Source organism: Anolis carolinensis, unplaced genomic scaffold, assembly GCF_035594765.1.
Source record: "Anolis carolinensis isolate JA03-04 unplaced genomic scaffold, rAnoCar3.1.pri scaffold_11, whole genome shotgun sequence".
In the NCBI taxonomy this organism is placed as follows: Eukaryota; Metazoa; Chordata; class Lepidosauria; order Squamata; family Dactyloidae; genus Anolis; species Anolis carolinensis.
The window spans coordinates 24,903,064-24,915,629 of NW_026943822.1; the positions used below are offsets into that span (position 1 = coordinate 24,903,064).

At 40.7% G+C, this 12,566-nt stretch overlaps 1 protein-coding gene across 5 annotated transcripts in view; it reads right to left on the reverse strand.

Moving 5' to 3' along the window:
• The window catches only part of vps13c (vacuolar protein sorting 13 homolog C), a 67,777-nt gene that overhangs the window by 47,565 nt on the left and 7,646 nt on the right, over positions 1 to 12,566 (reverse strand). For 4 of the 5 annotated variants that reach the window (XM_062963093.1, XM_062963092.1, XM_062963096.1 and 1 more), the window contains exons 5-24: positions 12,286 to 12,387; positions 11,663 to 11,722; positions 10,272 to 10,337; positions 9,813 to 9,922; positions 9,662 to 9,721; positions 9,446 to 9,505; positions 7,816 to 7,896; positions 5,842 to 5,899; positions 4,792 to 4,919; positions 4,531 to 4,637; positions 4,222 to 4,393; positions 3,766 to 3,828; positions 3,438 to 3,576; positions 3,166 to 3,260; positions 2,942 to 3,084; positions 2,633 to 2,825; positions 1,619 to 1,733; positions 1,386 to 1,522; positions 1,172 to 1,295; positions 164 to 281 (exon numbers count right to left, since the gene is read on the reverse strand). In XM_062963093.1, coding sequence (XP_062819163.1) covers positions 164 to 281; positions 1,172 to 1,295; positions 1,386 to 1,522; positions 1,619 to 1,733; positions 2,633 to 2,825; positions 2,942 to 3,084; positions 3,166 to 3,260; positions 3,438 to 3,576; positions 3,766 to 3,828; positions 4,222 to 4,393; positions 4,531 to 4,637; positions 4,792 to 4,919; positions 5,842 to 5,899; positions 7,816 to 7,896; positions 9,446 to 9,505; positions 9,662 to 9,721; positions 9,813 to 9,922; positions 10,272 to 10,337; positions 11,663 to 11,722; positions 12,286 to 12,387 — 2,131 coding nt within the window. The remainder of the gene's footprint in view (positions 1 to 163; positions 282 to 1,171; positions 1,296 to 1,385; positions 1,523 to 1,618; positions 1,734 to 2,632; positions 2,826 to 2,941; positions 3,085 to 3,165; positions 3,261 to 3,437; positions 3,577 to 3,765; positions 3,829 to 4,221; positions 4,394 to 4,530; positions 4,638 to 4,791; positions 4,920 to 5,841; positions 5,900 to 7,815; positions 7,897 to 9,445; positions 9,506 to 9,661; positions 9,722 to 9,812; positions 9,923 to 10,271; positions 10,338 to 11,662; positions 11,723 to 12,285; positions 12,388 to 12,566) is intronic. The other variant, XM_062963094.1, reaches the window with a different exon arrangement.

Below are 12,566 nucleotides of genomic sequence, written 5' to 3' on the forward strand. Positions count from 1 at the left end.
ATTATTATTATTATTATTATTATTATTATTATTACTGTTATTACGATAGTGGCTGTTGGGAGTCCACCATAAAAAGCTGGACACACATATGTATGTGTGTGTGCATATCTGTATCTATATCTACACATACACACACGTGTCCATTTAAATCCGACCGCCTTACTTGGGCATCCGGATGTCCTTCTCGACCATGGACTTGGCCAGCTGGACACGGATGTCCATGGGGCGCAAGATGTGCAGCGTGGACGGATGCTCCGACCGGGCCTTCTTCCAGTCTTCTCCTGAAGGACAAGCGAGAAAGGACACGCTCCGTTACTAACAGGAACTTCAAGAGTGAATGGCACGCATACGAAAACATACATCTGAAATAGTAAACCCAAGAGTTAACGTGCAAAGGTAAAAATGCAATAATAATAATAATAATAATAATAATAATACTTTATTTATATCCTGCCACATTTCCCAGAGGGACTCGGGGCGGCTCACAAAACACTCAAGATGTGACACAAAATACAAAATACAACAAGTGCAAAACAAAAAGGCAATACAGCCCGGAAAACATACAACAACCCAAAAAGGCAACAAACAGTCAACACAATATCATAAAGTCACAGAATCAGATGGTTCCCTTTTTCAGGGCGATAACATTATTATCCATCTATATAATAAAAATCGAAGTTTGTACGTTTGTGGGCAACGGATTTCCAAGACAGCTCCAATAATAATAATAATAATAATAACAACAACAACAACAACAACAACAGTACTTTCAGCCCACTGCATAATAATAATAATAATACTTTCAGCCCACTGCACAATAATAATAATAATAATAATAATACTTTCAGCCCACTGCACAATAATAATAATAATACTTTCAGCCCACTGCACAATAATAATAATAATAATAATACTTTCAGCCCACTGCACAATAATAATAATAATACTTTCAGCCCACTGCACAATAATAATAATAATAATAATACTTTTAGCCCACTGCACAATAATAATAATAATAATAATAATAATTTCAGACCACTGCATAATAATAATAATAATAATAATAATAATAATAATAATAATAATAATAATAATATGGTGATGATAATGACTTTTTCCCACTGCACCAACTAGTGAACCAGGGTATTTCAAGAGATCAGAAACTTCCTACCTGATCTGCCAAAGAGCAGTTGCACGTTCTTGATTTCCACGTCAAACTTGTCATAAGCCTGGTCCATAATTTCCTCCAGCGATGCTCCTGGAGCCTGGCTGCCACCTTGGTGGATGCTGTTCAGCTATGGAACAACCGTGGTCACTATTACATCAGATGCAGGCATTTCCCTTGGAGTGGGGAACCCCTGGACATGCCGCAATGCTCAGCCTACCTGAAAAGCGCCAAAGTCCAGGATGAGGAGGCTGGAGGAGTCGTGGTGGAAGCCCGTCTGGGGGACCAGGAGGTAGGAGGGCTTCAGGTTGACCCTCAGGTCCAGGACCTTGCGCGTCTCAATGATGTGCGTGAGCCCTGGAAGAAGGGAAGGGAAGGCAGCCCCGTGAAGAGGGCCCTGCCTTGTCTTTGTGAGGCATCCACAGAGAGGAGGGCCCCACCAAAGCCACGTACCCGTGGCTGTCCGCTCCTTGATCTCTTCCAGCTTCGAGAGCGTGGCCGTGGTCAAGCGCTCCAGGTCCATGCCTTTGCTCGTCCGGAAGAAGTCCACCAGCGCATTGATCGTCCTCTGCGGAGAACCATAGAAATAGAGAGATGGAGGGGACCCCTAAAAGCCATCCAGCTCACCCCCTTCTGCCAGGTAGGAGGACACCACACAAGCCCTCCTGTCAGATGGCCACCCAGCCCCTGCTTAATAATAGTAATAATGATAGAAATATAGAATCCTAGATTTGGAAGAGATCCTGAGGGCCATCCAGTCCAACACCATTCAGACAAGGACACTATCCAAGCCCTCCTGACAGATGGCCATCTAACTCCTGCTTAATAATAATAATAGCAATAATAATAATTATATTGTATGCTGTGTCATACAACAACAACAACAATAACAACAACAACAGCAACAATAATAATAATAATAATAATAATAATAATAACAATAATGTATGCTGTGTCATACAATAATAATAATAATTAGGGTGATTAACTGAAACATTAATGCTGGCTTCCCAGTGACAAAGGACTCTTGCCACACCCTGGACTCTCCACAGATATATATTTTTTCCTCTCCTTGCCTAGTTTATCCATGCCTCACAGCCTCTGAGGATGCCTGCCATAGATGTGGGCGGAACGTCAGGAGAGAATACTTCTGGAACATGGCCACACAGCCCAAAAGACATACAACAACCCAATAATAATAATAATAATACATCACACAGTCCTAAATGCTTGGGAAATGTTCGACTTGTGATTTTGTGATACGAAGTCCAGCATATAGATTTCGTTTGCGGTGTCATACTGTGTCTTTGTGTCAATAATATTAATAATAATAATAATAATAATAATAATAATAATAATAATCTATCTTGTTTGCTGTGTCATACAACGTTATTGTGTCAATAATAATAATAATGATAGAATTGGGAGGGACCCGAAGGCCACCCAGTCCCACCCGTTCCTACTCACGGCATCGTAGATGATCTCCACGGGCTGGGACTCCACGGAGAGGCTCTGGTCGGCGGTGCCTCCTTCGGGGTTGGTCTCAAAGGCGATCCTGAGCAGGGAGGAGCGGGCGTCCCCGATGGAGGCCACCAGGGAGGGCACCACGTCCTTCTGCTTCAGGCCCGTCACGTACCAGTGCTCCAGCCTGGCCTCCACCCTGCGGTATCATCGGGGGGAAAGGGGTCTCCAATGAAGCCTTCTCTCCCGTCTTGGCTCCCACAATGAGCCATTTTTTGCAAACTCAACGGATGGGCCAAGCGGGGCCTTGCTTACTTCAGGGCTTGGGCTCCGGGCCTCTGGGAGATGGTGGTGCTCAAGCCGATGATCTGGATCTTCAGGGTCTCGGGGACGTCCCGGTCCTCTCGGATGGTCAAGGAGGTGCTCAGGAGCTTCACAGACATCACGTGCGCCACGTACTACGAAAGTGGAGGACATATGCATGTCACAAAGCCTTGCTACAAATTCTAAGTACAACTGTTAGTAACTTAGGGACTTACCTTCTTGGGCAAGGCCAGGTTGTGGGAACTATCACTGTAACCAATGGCCGTGAAAAGCTTGGCCTTCTCTTCGGGCGTCATGAGGTCGTCAATGGCTGCGCAGAGAATGGGGAAAAGATGTGTCCTTATTATTTCATAATAATAACAACAGCAACAACAGAGCCACAAAATCCTAGAATTGGAAGAGACCTCCAAAAGCTCATCCAGTCTGTCCCCATTTTGTCATGTTGGAGATGACACCATCCAATCCCTCTTGAAAGATGGCCACCTACTTTCCGGGACGGAGGGCTCCTCCTCGTCATCTTTCTTCTTGGAGTCCTTCCTCCCCCAGAACCCGCTGAACCACCCGCCGCCTTTCTTCTCCCCGTCGGCCGATTTCTTCCTCAGGAGCTTCTGCCCTGACCGGATCACCTAAAAACACCAATATTTTGTGAGATATTCATGGAAAAACTATTGCAAAATGTGCTCTAGCAAGATATCCCTCCAGATATTGATTACCCAGGAACAAAAATCATGTTACAGAGTATTATTATTATTATTATTGGTCATAAGCACACAATTATATCACTATGAACTGAATATAGAAGGAAAGGGTCCCACCTCCGTCTGGGCTTGCTGCCTCGCCAAAATAATGTTGAAGACATCAAGGCCTTTTTCTAGGTCCTGGGATGGAAAAGACACAAAGCAACTTTACCCAAGAGAGGAGAGAGGCTGAACATTCAGAACTCCATGCTTTTTCTATAATTTTTTAGAAAATTTATAAATGTAAAAGCTCATCTCTGAAGATGTGTGTGTGTATGTCTTCAAAGATTAGCTTTTACATTTATATTTTCTAAAAATTTTTTTCCATTTTACATCTTTTTGTTCTCTATATAGTACATTTTACATTGATAGTATATATATTATTTATATTTATAGTTATTATATATATTATAATTTGTATTTTGTAAACATATTTTACCATTATATATATATGTGTGTGTGTGTGTGCGTGTGTGTGTGTGTGTGTGTGTATTGTATGCATATTTTTATGTATGCCACAATCACACGAAATACCTGCAGTTGTTTCTGGGTTTCTTCTGACACTTTGGTCTGCGTCAACCTGTTTTTGTATGTGTTTTTGTAATTCCTGAGGAGTTGCCTGTGGTGCCGGATGTTGCTCCAGGACCACATGCGGGAGCACCGCCTGATATGGACCTCCAGGATGCTGTTTCCGGCGTATTTCCACCTGGAAGAACAAAGCAGAAGCAGAGCAATGAACACAACCTGTAGGTAAAGGTAAAAGTAAAGTCCAAAACACCTGGAGGGAGGGCCAAAGTTGGCCCAGGCCTGGGTTAAAACCAAGCAGAAAAGTGCCCGTCTTACCACTGCCTGGCGTTCTGATGGAGCGGTGCCTCCGGCCTGTATTTTCTGTACGGAGCGTTTCGAACCATATAATCGATAGACTCCAGGAGGTCAATCATGCTCAGGTACTGCGCAGAGGGAAGGGGAGAAAAAGGGAATTTAAACCATCGGAGAGGCTCACGGGGATTCTCAGACTGGAGGGAAACATTCAAGGGGACGGACTCCGTCACTCATGTCTGGAAATGTGGTGGAATCATTGCACGGCAGGATGAAGGTGCTCACCTGGGGCTTGGTCAGCTCAACGGCAATGCTCTGGACTTCCATGCTCCAGTCCATCTTGGGCGTCTGCAGCTCCGTCTCCGCGTGAGGGTTCAGGTAGAGCTTGGCCGAGGCCGAGACCGGCTTGAAGACTGAGGGAAGGAGGGAAGGAAGGAAGGAAGGAAGGAAGGAAGGAAGGAAGGAAGGAAGGAAGGAGAGAGAAGAGGCTCCATCACACCCAGGACACAATAAGGAAACCAGGCACAAGCTGCACAGTGCCATCAGAAAGCTCAGCCTTATTGGAACCCGATAAACATATTTATATATTATATTTAAATATTATTATTAGTTATCCTACCAATGTTCCGATGTTGTCGTCATTATTATTCTAAAAATGTGCCAATGTTCCAATGCTGTATTATTATTCTGCCAATGTCCCAATATCATTTTTTTTATTCTGCCAATGTCATTTTTATTATTTTTGTTGTTGTTGTTATTATTATTATTCTGTCAATGTGCCAGTGCCAATTATTATTTTGCCAATGTGACAATGTTCCAATGCCATTATTATTATAATTATTATTTTGCCAATGTGACAATGTTCCAATGCCATTATTATTATAATTGTTATTTTGCCAATGTGACAATGTTCCAATGCCATTATTATTATTATTATTATTATTATTATTATTTTGCCAATGTGACAATGTTCCAACATCCCAATGCCGTTGTTGTTGTTGTTATCATGGATGGCGTGATTTTAATTATGGAGTGTATTGTTGATAAATATTCAATATGTTTTAATTTAAATCTAATTTTAACTGTAAGTTTTTGGAATTTTATGTGTTTAAGGCATTGATTAATTGCCTTTATGTAAGCCGCCTTGAGTCCCCTTCAGGGTAAAGAAAGGAAGTATAAATAAATAAATAACTAATCACTATTATGCCAATGTGACAATGTTCCAACACCATTATTGTTGTTGTTATATATATATATATATATAGCAAATCTAGAGCGGCTATCAGTCAGCTCTCGTAATCATAATTATAATTATTTAACAATGATCATACTTACTATACTGATCATTTGGCAGCTTTTGGCTGGGAGAAGGGACCCCTCTTTTCAACCGCTCCTGAAAATGACCAAAACAAAGCTAAACTGATAAATAACCTCAAGGATCTTTGGTTGCAATGACCATTGTAACTCAATTCCAACATGACCGTCTCATTGCTTTGGAATCAGTTGCAATGCAGACTCAGGAATAACCTGAATATCTTACATTTTAATGCACGGCCTTCAAAATACAGAGCATCGCTTTGTTTTCAAAGAAGTGTGAGAAAGATAACCCTTGGGGCGACGACTTGCAACAGTTCTCTTCCTTGCAAACAGCAATTCAGAAAAACAAGATGTGCAAACAACGAAACTGGCCTTTGTCCTGACAAATACCATGTTGTTTAACATCATCATTATTTATTATTATTACTACCCAAAAAAGAGACACAAAGCCAATACAACACCATTTAAAACCTTAAAGGTATACCAACATAAAAATTAAATTAAATTCAAACGGTATTAAAAAAATAGATACGCAGAAAATACCATATGTGCATATTTCACAGAGACCACGACAGAGAAACATTTCAAACGCTTTGATGTAAAGCACACGGGCAAATCGGGAATATATGTTAGCTAAATACAGATGAAGGAGAAAGGAGATGGCGAACATTTTTGCACCAAGACATAAACCAGTGTTTGCAGAGGCTCCGCTAAGCTTTACGGAGGATTTAGAGCAGAGTCTGGTTCTTAACAGGATAGTCGAAACAAGATCTTAGGGAGGATTTGGCTCTAAGTAAACATAATACTTCATGCAAGGGTAAATCAATGCTCCTCGACAAGGAAACAGGAGCTCAAATAGAGAGATTGCCACAATATCAAGGAATACGCTTCCGTTCCGGGAAAGAAGGCAATATAAAGCCAAATAATGCTTTCAGACGGGAAAAAGGCTGCCATAAATGTCTAAACGCTCCTACTTCCTTATTGCTCCTCATTTTTAAAAATGCAATAAAAGGGAGAGATTATATTGCATCTGTATGTTTCCTGTTTCATAACCTCCCTGTCTAAACTCTCCTGGAAAACAGAGCGCTCTCGATCCCAATTTCCAAAACAAACAGGACAGCTTAGTATCCTAGAAACCGTGGCCCCGTCACACTATGATAAGTTGCAATTCAGAAAGATGAATTAGAAATCAAGGCCTTGCAACAGAGGATCGTTCCAGGTATTCTGCTTGGTATTAGTGAGCAACTGACACTGATTTACATTAGGATTATGGTGTTATTTCAAATGCCCTTGTTGCACAGACTTCATCTTTCCGACGATTATATTCTAACACATTGTTTTGCCACTGGAAACCATCAGATAAAACACTAGGCTGAATGATCAGGTATCGTTTAGAAAGCCTTGGAATATATATCTGCTAGAGTTTGAATAATCATGCCCTGTTATAGACGGCAAAATAGCATCCCTTATGGAAAATGGCACCATCAAGGTTGCTCTGAATTTTTCAGGCTGCATGGCCATGTTCCAGCAGCATTCTCTCCTGAAGTTTGGCCTGCCTCTGTGGCTAACGGCATCTTCAGAGGCTCTTAGCTCAATAATGGGCTGCAATTTGGTGTTTTCTTTTGCTTTTTCAAACATTTTCAACAAAACGCAAAAGCAGAAGACCTATAAAGGAGGCGGTCCAGCTTTCGGCCAAAAACCCCAACGCTGCTGTTTCCGGACTTGCGTCCAAATGGAGAAAGCGGGCCTGTTGCATGAACTTATGAATCCCAAACCAAGGAAAGAAGGAAGGACCCAATGAAAGCCATTGGCTGCAAAGACCCTGGAGTCATTTGATTGCTTCTTCGAGTTAAAGACTCCAAAACAGGGGAAAGACCTGGCCCGGATGGAACACATGCAACTCCTTATCTGCTCTATTTAATAAACAAGGAATTGGTGTCTAAGCATCCTCGCTTATTGGAAATAACTGTCACATATTAAGTTTGACATTACCAGGATCTGTTCCCGGGAAGCGTGATAATACATTTCGCTGTCCACATTCCAATAGACGCTGAGCGCATCAAGCCGCAAGAGCTGAAAACGCAAAGACAGGTCATGAAACAACGGCACGGCGTGATGGAAAACCTCACTGAACAAATAGAAAAAACACTTTGTTTGCAAAATAAAGAACTTGGCCTCGAAGAAGACGACAAGGAGCGTATTACAAGCAACAGCTAATTCCGCAAGGCATTAAATTCTATGTAGGCCTTCAGATAATATTTTGCAGACTTTCCCTAGATAATGGTGAAGCCCTTCAAAATAATATCGTAGTTCCGAATGACAAAGCAAAGAGTGAAAGTTTCCACATCATTAATGGGTTAGAGCTCAAATTAGTCCTATCTAGAGTAGAATGAAAACACTGGAATTCAAGTTACTCAGTGCCTGTACAGAATCCAAACACACAATTGTACATCTTGGACTTCAAAGCACTTGTGTGCCTTTCATCTTGCTTTTGTCTTCCATTTGAAAACTTCCTCAGTACAAAAGGCGAGCCCTTATTTTTCCGCAAGCCATCAACTCAAACCAATTACTTTGGATGCGATCCAGAGGAAGTCATTGGACCAGCCCCAGGGAGCTCTTGGGTTTCGTGCATTGTAATCGAGGTGATGTAACAAAGCTTGCTTTTCGAGTCCAAGAGGTTTTAAAAAAAACAGAATCTGAGGCAGTTTCGAAGCAAAAGGAAGAGGAGAACGAATCTAGACTGCAAAGGGTTCAAGAAGAAAATCCCATTAAAGCAAACTCAGGCTATAGATGTACGGGGCCCCATATATTTCAAATTTTTTCCTTCCTAATTTCAGACTAAAATCGAGGAGACTGAAATACCATTGTTTAATTCTGCAGAGTCACTAACCGGTGGTCTTCGAATCAAGACAAGCCAAGATTAGGGTCAAGAAAAAATGGCACATTTTTATTTTTATCATTTTTTTCTTATATATATATATATATATATATATATATATACACACACACACACACACACACACACACACATACACACACACACTTTTCATATACACACACACTGTATATATACTTTTTTCTTTTTTTGTTTTTTGTTTGTTTTTCTATTTTCTTCTCTTTCTTTTTCACCCATCTTTCCTATCACAATATTGTTCTCACACTTTCAATGTATTCTATCCTCAATATTTTTATATATATATATATATATATATATATATATATATATATATATATATGAAAAAATGCCACATTTGACTGTCTCTGCATCATGGGTTTTAGAGTCTCAATTGACGCAAAACACACCAAGAATTCAAACTATATTTTTTTCTCTATCTATCCATAATTTTCAGAGAGTTTCACCTGTGCTGACGATCGTGCCATCACCGCTCAAGCGGGGAACTTTGAAATAGTTGGACAGAAGCTTTAGGTGCTCTTACTGTTTATTACACTATAATTCTCAATTTGCTTCTGACACAATAAATAAATAACTTGGCACATTTCCTGGTCCCATGAAAGCCTTTGAGCTGAACGAAATAAACTCTCTGAAACTTGAAGTTATAATTCTCTTGAAGAGAATGAAGGTACCTCTACAGACTGATAACATTTGTGGCGCTGACTCTACCTTGTATATGATCTTTGCAGCTTCATTCAGGATGCAAGGAGTCCAGTGTTCATTCGCAGTCTAGAAATGGGAAACAACAAAAATATTAGATTCATAATAGGTTGGCCTTCCCTCCAGGTGTTTTGGCTGTTAGGAATTGTGGGAGTTGGAGTCCAAAACACCTGGAGGCTCAAAGTTTGCAAATGGCTGCTATAGAGGAAAGAATTTTTTTCTTACCAATAAGCTGAGCTCTCCCAAAGTCATCCCAAAGGAAAGCGGCCGGCCGGGGTCCGTAATCTATGAAAGAGGAATTATTACTTATTACACCTCTTTGCCCAATTCCCATCAGCGTCAGTTGCCGCCATTGACGGGCAGCCCTGCCACTCACGTCGTCCTCGTACTTGACGTGGATGCTGGTGATTTTGACCTGGACGTTTTTGATGACCTGCGTGGCAAGCTTCTCCAAAAAGGTGTCTTTCTTCTCTTCCTTTGGTTTGTCTAGGAAACGAATTGGACAAATCAGCACCAGCTCGTTTTATTTTTATTTTATTTATTATTATTATTATCATTATATTTATTTATGTATTATTATTATTATTATCTATTTATTTATATCCCGCTTTTTTCCCCACAGGTGGGACTCAAAGCGGTAAACAAATGGTGAAAAAGCAATAATTGCAAGAACACAGCCTCATCACAAACACATTGCCTAGAGACATTATATAAACCATATAAAATAAGCATAATAAATAACCACATTTATCCCTGGGCCTTGAGCCATGGAGACTGCCCTTACAACGTGTCAGAGCCACAAACAGAATGAATGCACTTTGCTGGTTTCACCCACCTTTGGCGTGATCGTGGCCTTTGAACGGTTTCTTAAAGCGCTTTTTAGCCTTTTTAGACTTACGTCCTTCTCAACGCAAGCAGTTTCAATGGGAAAGGGATAGAGTTAGGCAAGTGTCAAGACATGATAAGTGACAGAAGACAAAAGAAGTTTACAGTGGAAAGCGAGGGCTTGCCTTTACCAAAAACACTCATTTATTTTAATTTAATTTAATTTATTTAAATGGGTAACTCTGAAACATGCTGGAGGATTAAAAGAAACCCTTCTCTGGGCATTTTCTAGGTCCCTCAACACAATTCCATCGCATTCAAAGCTCTTATATAAATACAACATGCTCAGTAAGTTTGCACAATAACAAAGCCGACAACACTATGTACATAATACAATTTGGAAAAAAAAATCTGTTCCTGGTTTGAAAGTGTTATTCCTGTTTAATCGTCCAGTATTTACTTCGAAAGTAGTTTTTTCTACTCCAGAAACTTCGCTTTTCTGGCTGCCACAAACTAGGTTGAATTGGGTGAGGGGCAATGAGATATTCACTGAAATACTAGAGCAAAACGTGCAGCAGGATGTCCTGCAGAAACATAGTTTTTGGCAGTTTAATAAACTTTTTCCATGTTTTTGATGATAAAACCAATTAGGAAATGACATTTCTAACCCAGGAACAAAAACCATAGGGTTGCATAGTGTAATTAACACAACAAATTAAGTCTTCTGGTTGCTTGCTCTCTAGGGAATAATTGCAAAGATACAGAGGCATGCTCATTTCCACGTACGCAAATAATATACAGTAAAATATTGATTCTTCCTGACACAGAAATTATGTTTGAAATCCAACTAATATCAACAAATTATAGTAGTATATCCAAAATATCATGCTGTGTGTTTTCCGGGCTGTCTGGCCATGTTTCAGAAGCATTCTCCTGACGTTTTGCCCACATCTATGGCAGAGGTTGGGAGGTATATAGGAAACAAGGCAAGTTGAGTTTATATAGATATATATATTTGTGGAATGATGTCTTTTCTGTTTGAGGCAAGTGTGAATGGTGCAAATGACCAGCTTGATTAACAATGAATAGCCTTGCAGATTCAATGCCTGGCTGCTTCCTGCCTGGGGAATCCTTTGTTGAGACTGCTCCTGGAACATGGCCAGACAGCCCAGAGAACTCACTGCAACCCAGTGATTCCAGCCATGAAAGCCTTCGACAATGCACTGAACTATAGATAAGTCAACTTGGAAGAACACTTTTTTAAAGTTGGGGCAGCAATGGCTCTAAGGTTTTCTCCACATGCACACAAAGTGAATAACAGTTCACGAAACATTTATAACGAGAATGAATGCAGCCTGCTTTTCTAGAGTTCCCTCCGCTGATAAACATGCGCGTACCCACCAGGTTTGGCCTCTTTGTACACTATGTTCTCCAGGCCATAAATGAAATCGGAGTGGTCGCCTTCATCCACGTGACAGCAGTAATGGGAAAGCATATGTTTCGTAAAAGAACATCTACTTTGCAATCTCAACCACCAAAAATAGAGATTTTTGCAAAAGAGAACAACTTCAGAAGGATGTAAAAAGACAGCTGAACTTTTCCCAACCATCTCTTTTAGGGCCACGGTTGGATCCCAATCGACAGCGTGAACCTGGCATAATCAGATGTCAGACCAGGCATGGGCAAACTTCGTCCCTCCAGGTGTTTTGGACTCCAACGCCCACCATTCCTAACAGCCTCAGGCCCTTTCCTTTCCCCCCTCAGCAGCTTATATAATTAATATAATAATTAATATAATGTTAATATAATACCAATGTAACATCATATCAAGCATCTTGCAACACACCAGAAATGCTTCCACAAAGGCAACGGAAAGACAGACATAGGAACCTTTCTAACAGCACAACAGCAATTGTTTTTTTTCCAGACTGAATAAGTATTTCACATTCTCCTTCCCAAACAACCAAACAACCAGGACTTTACAGAACAGATTTAATTTTAGGTGCAATTCTTGAAGTCCTTACCCTTTTCTGCTGCTTTGCGCAATGCGTCCTCGATCCTCGTCAGCTCCTTCTGCTTATTGTCCTGCAGGTACTTTTCTTCTTTCTCAGCATCATATTTTATGCCTAGAGATCAGAAGTTTACAGGGTTAGGTTTTAAGTCCAAACAAAGCCTCTGGAACAGGAACGGCTTAGTGCCACTCAAATTAGGACTGCCTCAAAAGCAAGAACGCAAACACATTCACATTGGCTTCAAAATCTCCACAAAGCACAATATAACAATCAGATTAGTGGTTTTATTATTG